This window comes from Rhinolophus hipposideros (assembly GCF_964194185.1).
Source record: "Rhinolophus hipposideros genome assembly, chromosome: 15".
Classification (NCBI taxonomy): Eukaryota; Metazoa; Chordata; class Mammalia; order Chiroptera; family Rhinolophidae; genus Rhinolophus; species Rhinolophus hipposideros.
The window spans coordinates 4,635,026-4,650,758 of record NC_138061.1 but is presented as its reverse complement, the minus strand read 5'-3'; the positions used below and the strand labels follow the sequence as shown (position 1 = coordinate 4,650,758).

Genomic DNA, 15,733 nt, shown 5'->3' with positions numbered 1-15,733 from the left:
AAAGAGGATATGGTATTTCGATCATCTGTCCTCTTGTGAGACACACTTTGGAAGACAGCCTCCCCTGGCCGCCTAATGAGCAGTGGTCTATGGAGAGTTCATTCTGTTTTCCCACCAGGGGGACTCCAGTTCCCTGTTTGCAGAGATGAGTAACAGCAATGACAAAGCACAAGGAGGGCGATTTCTATGCAAACCTCAAGCACGGGGGAAACAGAACTCCCTACTATAGTCATGTTAATTACCCAGTTACAAAGTCAAATTTAGTTGAACTGTTTTGTATACCAAAGACATAGACTTCCCTGGATTCCTTAAGTGTACCTTTTAGCTGTTCTATTCTGTTTCCTGTCATCTGCAACATTTTCTTGACTTGAAAATGTGAGCTGATGATTCTAGAAACTGAATCCACTTTTTGTGCCATGTGGAATCTTCCCTGGTAATTGTTTACTGTCACTCTCTCCTTTCCCTCAATTACAGTCCTGAACTGCTTGAAATACTCCAAAATTGAATATAATAAAGTTACCCTGACTTCGGAAAACCTCAGAAAGTTCTGAGAATTCAATCACCCACTCAACCTTACAACTTTTAAGTCAATTGCTGTTGCTTTTCTTCTTTCAAAGGAACAGAGACCAAAAAAAAGAAAAAGAAAAGGCGAAGGTATTTCCTGTTCTTTGGCTCCCCTGGGCCTGTGGGGAAAAGGTTTTATTATCTTCCACTGATGGTTGCTTTTGCAACCTTTTATTCACCCAGCCTGACAGAGAGCCATGTACAAGGTGCCCTTTTTATAGCTGACTTTCACACCTTCTCAGAATTAGAAGCGATGACTTTTACTTAGTGAGCAAGAGCAGAATCGGGTCCATAATGGCTTTATAACAGAATAATAATAACAGCTACTCTGCAGAGCTCATCTCAGCCCAGGGCGCCTGCGAAGGCTTCCCAGGCATTATGTAATCTCCATGGCGACTAAAGAAGGAAGGTACCACTATAATCTCATTCTAAAGGTGAGGAAACATTATTCGTAATCTTATTGTTATAATAACATCAATATCAATATGATAAACTACTGTTACTGAGCTCTTCCAATGAGCCAGGCATGGCCCTAAGTGTTCTCATTATACCACTTTATTCAATCCCATAAATGCGCTAGATGATGGTAATATTATTAACTCTATTTTATATATGAAGCAACTGACGCTGGAGATGTAAGAAGAGTTCACGCCAAGTCAGAATTAATAAACGGCAGAGTCAGGATCAAAATCCAAGTTTACCTGAATTGGAGCCCAAGCCCTGCCCCCTCTGCTGTCTCAATAGAACATCATCTATTTAAGATACCAAAGTTTGTAACAAAAACTTAACCAAAGTCACAAAAAAACTACACACTGCAAGATTTCAGTAATAGGACATGCTGGACCAGGCAGCCTTTAAGTGGCAGGAAGCAGATGAGAGGTTGCCGAGGGGCTAGGTTGGGGGGTGGGGGTGGCTTGGATACAAAGGGCACAAGATGAATTTCTGGGCTGGTGGAAATGCCCTATGCCATGATTTTGTACTGGTTACACAACTACACACATTTGTCAAAACAAAAGGAACTTTACATTTTCAAAATGTATGAATATTAACGCATGTGTATTATACCTGGACCAGGCTGACTGTGTTTTAATGTATCATGAATGAGCTCCAATTTAGCTCCGAGTTTCAAGTCAACAGACAGAGTTAGTGAGTGAAATAAGACACAGGTTCTGATCTCAGGAGCTCAACATCTAATGAAAGGGAACTGTCTAGGGCATTTTAGAAACACACGAGAGTACAGGACCAGCACAGACACGAGACCTGGGCAGGTGCACAGGTAGTTAGAAGGGCCACATGCGTAGCTTACTGTTGCCATCTCATGATAAAATATCCATAACATAATGCTTGCTGTTTTAAGGGAGAAATTCAGTGAGGTTCAGTGCACTCACATTGGTGTGCGACCATCCCCACTATTCCTCTCCTGAACTCTTTCATCCCCCAAACGGAAACTCTGTCCCCATTAAACACTAACTCCCTGTTCCCCCTCCACCCAGCCGCTGACAGTCACCATCCTACTTTCTGTCTGTGAATGTAACTATTCCAGGTAGCTCATAAAAACGGAGTCAAATAAACACATGTCCTTTGTGACTAGCTTATTTCACGGAGCGTATGTCCTCAAGGTCCATATATACGTTGCAGGTCAGTTGCCTTTTCATTCTGTTGATAGTATTCTTTGATGACCACAAGGTCTTCATTTTGATGAAGTCCAAGTTATCCATCTTTCCTTTTGTGGCTTGTGTGCATTTGGCATCACCATCTTGAATGTTTAAAGAACATTATCTTGGAACTTGCGTCTTGTAAGTGAAGTCCCATGGGACAGTGGAGTGTGCACGTGAGCAGAGAGACATGCGCAGCATTTGTGTGTGTGCTGATGTCCATGCTGGCCCATGCACGGACGGTGTTCGAGGGTTCCTCGATCACGGAATTAGGGTCCACCTACGATGCCTGGGAGTTCAGCGGAACTCAGAGTGAACACAGGGAAAGCGAATTACATCTCCAATTCCCTAAGCAGAGTGCCGACTGCCCCAGAGGCCATGCTTTCCACTGTAAGCAGACTTATGCAGAAAAGCAGTCAAATGCAGAAAAGAAGGTAACAGATTCCTGAGAACCAGGAGTAACCAGGCAACCCTATCATATTCCTTCTTACTCATTTTATGTCCCTGTGTGAGCCAACCGTGTGTGATGAAAACGTGTCGCAGAACGAAAAAGAAAGACAGGGCAACACACACTTCCTCTTCCTTTCTGTTCTTCCTTCCTCAGCAGTAAGACAGAGCCAGGGGTGTCAGTAGAATATGATTATATCAAGGAATGAAATAAAAATCTGAGTTGTTTGTTTCCATTGTTCTAGTAAGAATGAAATACATACATGCACGCATGAGATAAAAGTTAAAATTGTATTATTTCTGTAATTCTATATATGAGTTTTCTATATATGCTTTTATCTTTGCGTTAAAACTGGCATTACACAATATAAAGGTGAACAGTGAAATACATGGTGACAATTGAAAATTTTGACTTTTCTCTGCTTAGACCAACATGAAATAGCAAATAAAAAATACCATGATAAAACAAGAGAAAGACAATGGAAGAAAGGATAAAAGATTTATAGAGTTTCGTATCTTAAATGATAATCTTTTCTGCTTTTTAAACATGGGACCCCATGTCCATTTTGTACCACAAATGCTACAGCGAACCCTGAGTAAGGGGCCATGCACTGGAGGAGGGTTTCCTGGAGGCTTAGATTTTTGTTCCCTGTGCGACAGCCAGCACAGCAGCACACATGCACGGGGACCACAACAGGTTCCTCCCTGGTTATCAACCCAGCAACAGAGCGGACGGGAGCCCAGGGCCTCGCCCATTCACTCCTGGGCTCCCCTGCATATCTATCAACAGAGAACCAGTCCCTGTCGCACACCTGGCCCAGCCCCTCATCACTCAGCAGGCTTCCCCTGCAAGTACAGAGCAACAAGAAGCAGCTCCCCCAGAGCCCCGCCCTGAGAAGCCAGCAGTGTCCAGACCCATCAGTGAGGACTTGAGCACATTTGTAGCTAAAATAACAGGTGGACAAGTAGCTGGATCAGAGGCATCTGCACCCCTGAGGGGCCAAGCCATTGGTGGTTGGCTGCAGGCTGCTTTGCTGGGAAGTAGCTTCTTGCCTTTGATACACGATGACTAGCAATTTGTTGTCTACTTCAAAAAAATAATTCCCCAGTTTGTCTTCAGCCCTATTTGTTTTTCTGAAACATTATTATTCCTAAACCCTGGATATTTTCCAAGATACTCATCCTTAGAGCTGTCTCCTTTCTGGCAATACACATTAGACAGCCCGAAAGGAAATTGAACAGTTTCTCTATTTGGAATTTGATGAATGAAAGGGGTGACAAGGCGAGGGACCTCCATTGTGGAGCTTCACTTGGACGAACTAGAGCTGATTCCTGCCTGTGTGTCTGTCTGTCTGTCTGCAGATGATCGAAAAATGAATGGCTCGCTAAGGGACCCTAACATAAGTACTGAATCAGGAAGATCCCATGTATGATGTCATCACCCACCACTCATTCTGGCCTCAGGTTTTCATGTAAAACACACTTGATGTGCAGTCATTCATTCATTCATTCATTCATTCATTCATTCATACATACACTCCACAACGTTTCTTAAAGGCTGACCTGGTGCTGGGGGCACAGTGGTGAGCTTAAGCAGGTTAGGGGCACCTTTCCTCATGGAGCTCCCAGACAGAGGCTCTAACTTATGTGCCTTCAGTTCCTTTTATTTTCTTTTCTGCACAGACACAAAAACTTTCAATATAGTGTGATTGGTAGAATACTCAGATGGTTCCCAAGATTCCCACCCATTGGTACATGTGCCCTGGATATCTTTCCCTTTGAGTGTGAGCAGAACCTGTGAAGATGATGGGCTGGCACTTCCACAATTACGTTATGCTGTGCGGCACAAGAGTTTTACAGATGTAACTAAAGGTGCTAATCAGTTAGCGTTGAGTTATTCAACAGGGAGGTTATACTTGGTGGGCCTGCCCTAATCGGGTGTGTCTCTAAAAGGTGCCAGAGCATTCAAACATCAGAGATAGTCTTGCTGGCCTTGAGAAAGCAAACAAATATGTTATGACTTGGCCTGTGGCTGGACCCACATGACAAGGACCCAAGGAAAACCTCTAGGAGCTGAGAGTGCTGAGAAAATGGGGACTTCCATCTATGACCACAGGAAATGACTTTTAATAATAACTCGTGATCTTGGAAGAGTCCTCTGAGCCTCAGATGAGATCACAGCCTCATTGGGAACCTTGATTCAGCCTGGAGAGACCCTAAGCAGAGGGGCTAGCTAACTCACATCAGGAATTCTGACCTACAAAACTGTGAGATAATAAATAGGCATTGTTTTAAACAACTAAGCATGTGATCATTTGTTTTACAGCAATAGAAGAAGACTACAGATAGTGTCTGCCGGATTGTTTTGCCTTTTTATAACAGCCAATCACAGCAGAAAATCTTACACTCACTGTGATCCTACACTAAACTGATATTATCTCAGTCATAAGTAAAGAAGCCAGCTGCCTCAATTAATTTACACAGGGCGGTCACAAGGAAACAACATATTCTTTGGACCGCAGAATCTGCAAAAAACTACAAAAAAGTGCTAATGAAACACAAAACATGTGAAAACTCATTTATGGTAATGCTCCAGTGCCCATGAAGATGGTTTACAAGTGCTTTGAGTGATTCGTAATGATTGTGAATCGATTGAGGAGGAGGAGAGAGCAGCACGTACTGCAACATCAAAAACCCAAGAGAATGTGGCAAGAGTAAGTGAAATGATTCGATGAAAGGGGCGATTGACTATTAGGGGAATTTCTGAGGATCTGAACATCTCCTACGCTTCCATTCAAAGCATTTCAACAACAGAGTTGAATAGGATGCGAGTGAGTGTTACATTTTGATTGTCAAATAAATGCAACAGCGTTTGTCCATTTCATTGCAGTTGCACGATCGTGCTGCTTCAGATTCCAGCTTTTAAAGACATGTCATCACGGGAGATGAAACTTGGGTCTGTGGTTGTGATCCTGAGACCCAGGTTCAGAGTTCTCAGTGGAAATCACCCAGTTCTCCTTGTGTGAAAAAAGTGTGTCAATCAAGATCTAACATCAACGTGATGTGAATTGTGTTTTCTGACAGTGATGGAATTGTGTGAGCTGAGTTTGTATCCAGTAACACTTCAGTGAACTCTGAATATTATAAGGACTTATTAGAGCGTTTAAGAAAACGATGGGCGTGAAAACAGCCTGAGAAATGGGCAAACGGTTTCATCCTCCACCATGACCACGCTCTGTGTCACACATCACTTTTGGTACATGGAACTTTCTGTCAAATAAAAACATTACGGTGTGTCCTCATCCACCTTATTCACTGGATCTGGCACCGTGCGACTCCTGGCTCTTCCCCAAAGTCAAAATGATTCAGGACTTGGAGGCAGCCTCGATAGCGCAACTAAAGACACTCACGAACTGCTTCAGAAAGTGGCAACAATGATGGGATAAGGGTGTTGAAAATGAGAGGGAGTATTCTGAGGGTGATTAATGGCAATGTGCCTTTTACTGTAATTTTTTTTTAAATTTAAACATTCACCATATTTTGTGATCACACCTCGTATACTTGACAAGCAACGCTTTGACATACATGATGCTACATTTAGAAATGTTTTAGCCATTATTTCTTCAAATATTTTTTCTGCCCTCACCTCCTCCTCACTCTTTCTGTGACTCTAATTATGTGTGTAGGACCTCTTGATGTTGATATTGTCGTAAAGGTCATTCAGGCTCTGCTCGCCCTCTCTCATCTTCAGTTTAGAAATCTTACTGATCTTTTCTTCTGTCGCATCCAATTTCCTGTTAATCCCGTCTAGTAAAATTTCCATTTCATATACTGTCATTTATTTTCTTCTCTACAAGTTCAATTTGCTTCATTTTTATATCAACTATTCCTCTCCCTATTCCGGTGATATTGTCCCTTAAATCCTTGAATTTAAAGGGAAACCATATGTTTATAATAGTTCTTTTAAAAGTCTTTGCTTGCTAATTTCATCATCACTGTCATTTATAGAGCTCCTTGTATTAACCATAATTTCTCCTGGTGAAGAGTCATACTTTCCTGCTTCTTTCAACGTCTAGCAAGCTTTTCCCAGATGCCAAACATTTTTAATTGTACATCATTGCTTGCTGGATTTTGTTGTAATCTTTTAAAGAATGTTGAACTTTGTTCTGGCAGGCAGTTAAACTACTTGAAGGATTACTTGATTCTTTAAAGAATTGTTTTTAACATTGTTATAGGATAAATCTAGAGTAGCCTTTACTCTAGAGGTAGTTCAGCATACGTCCAAGGCATGAGCCTTCCAGAATCTCTACTGAATCTACCTTATATTCAATGAAGTCTTTATGTTCAGGATGGTGGGGAACTAGGATGACCCTTGGCCCTGCGTGAGCTCTGAGGACTGTCCATCGTGTACCTTCCCAGTAACTGTTCCTCATCTTCCAGTTCTTTGGCCTCAGGGAGTTTCACAGCATAGACTGGTTTTTCTCCACAGAGCCAGCCGATGGAACCTGAACCAGCCTTCTGGAGCTCATTTTCTGCCTGGCTCCCTCCTCTCAGGAACGCTGTCCTGCAAATTCTAGCTGCAATTCTAGAGTCTACTGGGCTCTGTTCAGGTTCTCCCTTCCTCTGCCACCATCCAGAAGTTGCCAATCCTTCTGCCTGAGATGTCCCCACTCTTTGCCCCATATTCTCACTTCCTCTGCCTGACATGAGAAACTCCCAACCTTCCATGAAGAACATGAGCAGACGTCTCCCTCTCTGTGCACTCTTGCTGAGTTCTGTGGGTCTAGGGCTCCGTGCAGACACCCCATCTCGGCACTCATCGGAATGACACCTCCCTCACCCGATGATGAGCAGGGGTGGGGTCCTTGACCTACTAGATACAGAGGGTGCCAAAAAAAATGGATACACATTTTAAGAAAGGAAAAAAAATGTATTAAAATTGTAATACTCAATATATACCGATAACAAAAGATGAATACAAGTCACATTTGACTTCTGCAATTATAAGAGGTGCTCAAAGTGGTTTCCATCAGCATAATTTTAATATAACTTTTTTTCTTTCTTAAAATGTATAATACATTTTTTTGGTAACCTCTGTATATATTTTAAAACAAGCCAGCCCAACACTTCTTCTTTAATTCATTTGCTCCACTAGAGAAGGAAGAGAACCTGGGTCAGCAGAAACAGAGGGTAACGGGAACACAGTGGGGACCCAGGAACCAGTAGGAGGTGCTTAGTGAAAGAGCCCTGGGCAGAAAGATGCCTAAAGCAGAAGGAGAGAGAGAGTCAGGGGCTCTGCACCCGTCTCTTACCACTTCATTCTGTATGGCCAACTCTGAATACGCCAGGGTCCCAGCTATTGCATCAGGACAGATGCTGCTTTCCCGCCATCTCCCCCAGAGTGGGACATAATTGAGGTAGAACCCTCCTTCCGCCAGTCCTGACTGCATCCCTGGGCAGTCTGCCCATCTCTCAGGGCCTCACAGAAGTTTCTCTTTGGAAAACCAGGCCTCGTGTGCCCCCCACAGCTGCGGTGAGGATCAATGAGGCGATTCAGGGATCGCCCAACAGCAGGCCCTTTGTGACATGTCTGCCCCCCACTCTCCTTGCACACAATGGTCCAGCCCTCACCAGGCCCTCTCTGACATCTCTCCCCTCCGCCACACCCATGCGCCTTCACACCAGCTGTCTCAACACAGACAACTCACATAAGCCTCTCTGTCATTCTCTCCTGGGTTTATGCGGTTGGGAAATACTGATCTGGAACTTCCAGATCAGGGTGTCAGACCTGCATCAGAATTACATAGTTTTCATGTTAAAAACATAGATCTCTGGACACCAGCCTTCCCAGAGCCTGGGGCTCTGTGTGCTTAGAAAGTTCTCCTGAGGACTCTGAAGGACACTAACGCATGAGGGCCATGTCATCCTTTATGAGGTGCTAAGATTGCATTTGGATCCCTGGAGGTCTCCTGATGGGGGGTGCATCTTACATGAAAAATGCCCCGTAATATTTCTTGCCTTAGTCTTGTCTTCATCAGGCAGGATTCGGATGTGTACGAACTCGCATTCTCAACAGTCTCTTGTCAACGATGGCATTTGCAACTGACAACAGGACGGGGGTGGCTCTGAATGACAGCTGTGCATTCAGTTCGGGGCCAATTGGGTAACTACTCTCTGAGTTGCTTGGGGAATGGAGATTACCCTGAGACAAGAGCACAGAAGGTCACAAATCCCCGTTACTCAGCACTTGAGTGTGGGGAAGGAAGGGAGGGAGTGTCCACCCCAATTTGAACAGGACTGTTTGCACGGAGGGGGGATCCTTAAAGCACTGGTCACAATTATCCAGGACCCGGGGCCGTGTCCTCAGGCCATGGCTCTGTGGCTCGGTTGGGCATGGCAGAAAAAGGCACACGAATTTAAACACCAATGGAGACTCACTTTTATGGAATGCTGCCTCTATGCCCGTCTGTGGTGCAGCCTATGGATAGATTCTCTCCCTAATCTTCCCAGCAACCCTGTAAGCTAGATATCATGGTTCTCACAAACACCAAGAGGGCAAGAGACTTGCCAAGGTCACCAGCTAGCAAGACCCCAGGAAGACCCTGTCCAGTGCCCTCACTCAGTCACAACACCACCTTGCATCTCCCGTCTCCCTCCCTTGGTTTGGCTGAAATGTGCACAGTTTCCCCACCATGCCAGACTCGAGCTCATGAGATCTCAGCTAGATCTCATGAGACTTGGCTGCAAATGTTCTCGATCGATTCACACTCAACTTATAGTACAACATAGTGCAGGTCACTTGGAGCCCTTAGTCACCAGCTGTGTACCCTGATGCCACAAAATGAATTTCACTCCTCCGACTCTCGCACCCCTTCAGACCCTGCCCTCTGACAGCCAGCCTCCCATCGGCAGGTTCAGGGAAGGGCTGGAAGGATATGGCGACTGGGCAGCACTGAGACCCAAGGGTTGTTTCATCTTTGGTCTCTTGGATTTCCCTTCTCCTCTGGGTGGATGGAGGCTACCAGCCATTGTGGATGGTGGTCAGTGGCCTAGGCTCCTCAGAGGAGCACAGGGAGGAGGCAGGAGGTCCTCATCTGTCGCCTGGTGGCTAAGCCAATGGAAATATGTATTGGCCTTTGGAAAAAGGCCTTTTCTCAACCCTCCTCACTCTGGAGGGCCCAGAGCCTTCGCTGCTGCCAGAATACCAGCATCTCCCGGCAAAAACATCGCCTGGAGGCCAAGACTTCCGGAAGAAAAGTGACACTCTCATCTGGCTCAATCTCTTTGGCTTGGTTTGGGACTGAGTACATTGTACTGCGCCTTTTGATAACTGCAAGGAGAAAGGGAATGTTTGTTCTACCTCCTGTTTGGTCTCAGTGCCTTCTTTATTCCCTGAATAAAGTTATCTTGAAGCCCAAGCAACTTAAAATTTGAGTGCTTTTATATCATATGACCTAAGGGCTCACCCCAAGTGCTGGAAAACATTCATCAAAGCCCAGAGTGGCACTTCTCACCCCTGGTGGGACATCCGAACCTCACGGGGAGACTTCCACTTCCAGCTACGTGGGAGTAACCAGACAAAAGCTATGAAGCAATGGTTTCCAGATCTTGGGCAGTAAGCCTTGTGGGGCTGTGGGCCTGGTGAGAGAGGAAATGAGAGAGGTGAGCCCTACAATTGTCCCCATCTGGGGACAGTTTCCAGGCTGCAGAGCGGGAAGGAAAAAGTGGAGCACCTGGGGTCTCACTGAGTTAAGAGGCACAGATCAGATGCAGACAGGCTGAGCTACCTAGAATATGTGTGGCCAAATACTGAAGAAGAGAGAATGCAAGGAAAGAAAGTTCTCGCAACTTGCAAGGGGCTCGTCAAGTCTTGGCTGAATCCTGATTCGCACGAGTTTGACAGAAACACAACCTGAAGCTAGGAGAGTCAGAAGGGCACTTCCAGGACGCCATCCAGAGTTGGAAACAGTTACATTCCCACTGTCCCTGGTGGAAAGATCTCTGCAGGAAGCAGGGTCCTCCCAGGTTCGTGCTCTAACAGTGGGGGTGACAGCCGTGGATCAAGGTTTGTCAGCCGCCACATCCAGCCATTTCAGGCTGGGCTGGGCTTTGTTGTGGGGGGCAGAGGGCTGTCCTGGGTCCTTAGGACATGGAGCAGCTTCCCTGGCCTCTACCCCACAGGTTTCAGTAGCATCTTCTCCAGTTGTCACACCACAGTGCCTCCAGACATGACCAGATATCCCCGGGGGTAAAATCATTCCTGACTGAGGACCACTGCCCTAGAATAGTCTTCAGAGAAGCCTCAGAAGAATCACACTGTTTTCAGGTAACAGCCTCATGCCAGAACAAAGTTCAAGGCTCTTTCAAGGAATGCAACACAATCAAACACCTGCCCTGGGTCACAGTGGCCTTGGCTGGGCTTCGGGCTTATGTCATTTTTAAAAGTTCCCCATAAAGAAGCAATCCAAATGTCCATCGATGAACAGATGAACAGACAAAGAAAATGTTATACACACAATGGAATATTATTGAGCCTTAAAAAAGAGGAAGGCCTACCAGTTGTGACCATGTGGACGAAGTAGAGGACATGATGCTGAGAGAAATAAGCCAATCACAGAAGGATAAATTCTGCATGACGCCACTCGTGTGCGGTATCTAAACCAGTTCAACCCATAGAAGCAGAAAACAGAACGGTGGGTGCCAGGGGCTGAGGGAGGGGGAAACGGGGAGGTGTGGCTTAACGGGTATCAAACTTCAGTTATGCAAGATGGTAAGTTCTAGACGTCGGTTATACACTATGGTACTCTGTACTTTAAAACATGCTGAGAAGACACCTCGTGTGAACTGTTCTTACCGCCAAACAACAAACAAGAAAGAACCCCGCAAAAGAACACAAGGACATTTTCAGAGGTGATGGATATGTGTAGTACCTTGACTGTGGTGATAACATCATGGGTGCGTGTTATGTCCCAACTCGTCAAAATGTAGAGATTAAATATGAGAAAAGTTTTGTACATCATAAAAATTTTTTTAAATCAAAATTCACCATGATTCTTATATTTGGCCAGAATTAGGTATCACTAGCTAAATAAACATTTTGAAAAATGAGTAGGAAGGGGGGAGATCAAAATGATGGAAGCTTGAGAAATCCATAAGCAGTGCAGCCAAATGGCAATTACCAAATACAGAAGCTTTCCCTGGCTCATCTCATGATTAAATGTATTAGAAAGTGTCAGCTATAGGAAGACGGATGGGCAAACCTCGGCTTGCGTGCCCCAGCCAGTGTCCATCATCAGAAAGGTCTCAACAATCAATTAAGAGACGGCGACTCACATGCAAACTCTGGGAGGCGAGCTCACCTGAATTCCACGCAGTTTCCCTGCTGAAACTGGTGAAACCATCTATGCTCTCCCAGGAATGTGAGAACGTGGGCATGCTTGCAGTGTGGACGGCGGCCAGAACTCAAATACAGGCCCCTCCCATTGCCCAGTTATGGCTATTGTGATGTCTGAAATTGATCAGATATGTATGCAGGGAGAGAACAGCCTTCAATACACTGTTTTTACACTTCAATGTAAAACGGCCTTCAATACACTGTTGGGACATTGTGGAGTTAGCAGGGATCAAGGCTTTGCAAACGTGGAGACCGGATCCTAGCACCCTCCCCACCGTCGGCTCCCAAAACTAGTGACCTTTCGGCATCACAGGTGAGCTGGTCCTTCCTATCAGAAGACGGTTTACGGAAGGGGATGAGTGTGGCCAGAGTTAGCCTGGGTCACTGCTTGCCTCAGAGAAGAGGCAGCATCTCCAGGTGTGAACGCAGCACAGCACCAAGGCCACAGGGTTAGAAAAACGCCCATCGAAAGACCTTGAACTCCACTCAAACAGACTTGCGGGTCTTCATGGGAAGGACTGGAAATCCATAGAGTTTTTACAGAAACAAAATCTCCTCAGCTCACTTTTACTAAAGCACCAGCCAGCATCTTTAATCACGCACCTTTGTGCACTGAATTCATTCCAGGGACCTTGCTCATTTTTCACCCCATCGAGTACTTTACGGGCAAAGTCTGCACAGATTAACCGATGGCCTTGTAGCCTGAGAGAGAGAAGGGGTTCGTGGGCCAAGTCTAACAGGCCCCCAGGGCTGTTAATTGGGCTCTCTCATCAACTCAAGGTGGAAATTGAGTGAGGAAGTTGCCTTTTTTCTTGGGTTTCCTAATCTAAATGGTGTTGATATGCCCTTGTGGAAATAATCTGAACAGTTCAATGAATAAGGAATATTTTAGATTCTGAACTGTTTGCTACTAAAAGAAGAGAGCTCAGAATTCAGAGGGACAGGAACCGCAGATTCTATCAGATGGTTTTTCAACTTGACCTGCCCTTGAGCGGATGGGGCAAGCCCTACCTGGACCACTTCTCAGGTCACAGTGAGGCCCAGGCATCTGACCAGGCTGATTGCCGTGGGATGGGTCTCGGACTCATGTTAGCATAAAACCTTAGACTCCAGTTCACATTTAAGAAGCAGGCACACACCCTCGACTGTTGGCTGTAATTGGTAATACCTCCGGTGGAGATGGGCTGCAAAAAGGGTGTAGCTCTGGCTGTCAGGATACTGGGAGGTTTTTACAACCTCCTGCAAAGATGCCCCTTTCCACACCGTTATCTTCAGTATTGCTTTAAGAATGAGTGAAGTTTTATGCATGAAAAACAAATGGGGATGTAAGAGCTGCTCTTTGCTACTTTGGGTTTAAAATGAAGCCATAAACACTTTTGTAAAAAGCAGAAGGATGTAATTCAACAAGTTTCTCTCTCTCTGGAGGACTGAAAAATAACCTCGATGAAAATTATACAACGATGAAATTCTGTCCCCATCCTATTAATTACTTGTGAATAATAACATCTCTGGTTTCTTTCAATTATACTCTAATTGCACACCTTTGCTCTGGTTGATTGGGCAATGAACTAATGAACAACTATTACTGAATTTAATTAATGCCATTATTTCTGTGGCCTTTATGTCTCTGTTGTGAACATGGAAATTCACAATCCCAGGGCTGGAACTGGAAGAAGCCTGCCCTGAACCCTGCAGAACAGGTTCTCACGTTGCCCTGGAATAAGGAAGCCAGTGTGGGTAACAAAAGATGGGGAGTAGTTGCCAGCATTCATGGGAAGCTTTCCTAATAATAGCATCAATATTCAGAAAGGTTACCTTTTCATAAAACATTAGCAATCTGCATGTTGCATTTATCCAAAAAGACGGGTAAGTGAGCTACATGGGAGTCGATTACAATGTCATTCATAATTTATTCCACGTACAATAAAGAGCTGATCGGATTTCATGCGTGTTTACTTTCCGAAAGATAACTGCTTGTGGCTTATACTAGTCGCAGAAGACGAATGTTTCAGAGTGATTTGTTTAGTTTATTTCACTTTGCATTCTAAAGTCCCGAAGTTCTGCTTTCCCCCCGACAAAAATAGTCTCTGCTTGAAAATCTGAGCTCCCCCTCAAAAAAATAAAAGACCATTCTTACCGGCCTAATTTAAATCATTCTATTTTAACTGGATCAAGGCAAGTCATGGCTATTCTCCTGCATGAACACGTCAGGAAACAAATTTGGAATTTGTTTTTAAAGACAGATGATTGCAAATGTACAGTACCAAGAACATTTAACTCACAGAAATGTACTGCGGTTACTACATGTGGATACAAATTATCCAACTCTTTGGAGCACTAATAAATGTTTGCAAATGCAGACGTGTGTCAGGTGTAAATTACATTTATCAGATAAGCTTCTCCCAGCCCCATATTTCAAACACTGAAATACATTAAGGGATGAGAAAGCCTTTTCCAAACCCCTTGGGAGAAACGAAAACAGATGATTAATTTATTAGTCCAGACAGACCCTCTGAACTGTCTGATGAGCAGCAAGCACCTCCGTTCCTCTGACTTGGGTGTGCGCCCCACTGCTCCCAGCCCCAGTTCCGCCCGCCGTACCTCGTACCTCGTGTCTGCTGGCTGTCTGCTCAGCTGTCTTCAGGCCTTGATACAAATGGATGATACAAACTTTGGCTCTTCTCTGGGAGGGAAACCAGTTGCTCTTTACGAAATCCATGACCATCACATGGTTTTTCAACTCTGTAGTAAATGTTTTTATCTGGAAAGTCCGGTGCACGGCCGTCTCCGCGTGGCGGGCAGCGTACCCGTGCTGATGAGTTTTGGTAGGAATTCCAGGGTGCTGCATGATACTTGCAATCTTGTGACTTGGGCTCGCCAGCCTGGCAGACACACTTTTCTTTGTTTAATCCCGGTATTGAGTGCAGCAGGAGGGACTTGGGAAGTGCCCCGGCTCCAACCTCTCCCGTAGCTTCTCACCTCCACAGTTCCTGGTCCCCATGCCCCAGCTGCGACGCATGGCGTGCGGGGAATGTATGTGGACCTCTCGAGGACGACCTCATGGGCCATAAAAAGACTCCTTCTTGCTGCTGTCCATCCGTCGCTGGCGCTTCCACCTGTGTTCTCTGGTCATTCAGCCCTCTCTGATTTCAAAGACACATCTCTCTCGTCCGCTGCATTCAAGCTCTGAACACAGACTTCGCCCGGTGACGGAGGGTGAGGCTCCATATGCTTTCAGGCTCAGGCCCTCACCATCCAAATAAATTATTTACAGGACGCGGTACAGAGAAACCCGGAGTGACAGTGGCTGCTTCTCACAATTCCGGCTTTTTCTTGCCAGGAACAAGAGCAGACGCCGACGACGCAAAGAGTGACCTCAGCCCCGGAGAAGATAAGAAACACATTCAAGTGAAAAAGAGAACTCTGGCACAGAAGCAGCGATGGCTGCAAGTGGGCACTGGAGACGGGGCTGTCAGGGAGCCCCGGCTGCCGCCCGGCGGGGAAAGCACGGGCTTAGGCAGGGCCCTGTCCCCACTCAGCCGTGAGAAGTCCCCTCACCACCCCAACCTCACTTTCCCCAGGAGAAAAACTGGAATAATAATACCTGCCACTTATAGGGTTGTTGGAAAGACCAGGGGAGCAAAACAGTAGGAAGAGCCCAGCGGGCGATAGA

The 15,733-nt window shown here is 45.5% G+C and overlaps 1 protein-coding gene across 2 annotated transcripts in view; it reads right to left on the bottom strand.

The window, feature by feature from the left end:
- Nucleotides 1-15,334, bottom strand: part of LOC308508279 ((E2-independent) E3 ubiquitin-conjugating enzyme FATS) — a 194,262-nt gene extending 178,928 nt beyond the window's left edge. For both annotated transcript variants that reach the window (XM_081074718.1, XM_081074719.1), the window contains exon 1: nt 14,669-15,334. In XM_081074718.1, the coding sequence (XP_080930844.1) occupies nt 14,669-14,908 (240 nt within the window). In that variant the 5' untranslated portion in view covers nt 14,909-15,334. The remainder of the gene's footprint in view (nt 1-14,668) is intronic.
- Between the last annotated feature and the right edge of the window lie 399 nt (nt 15,335-15,733).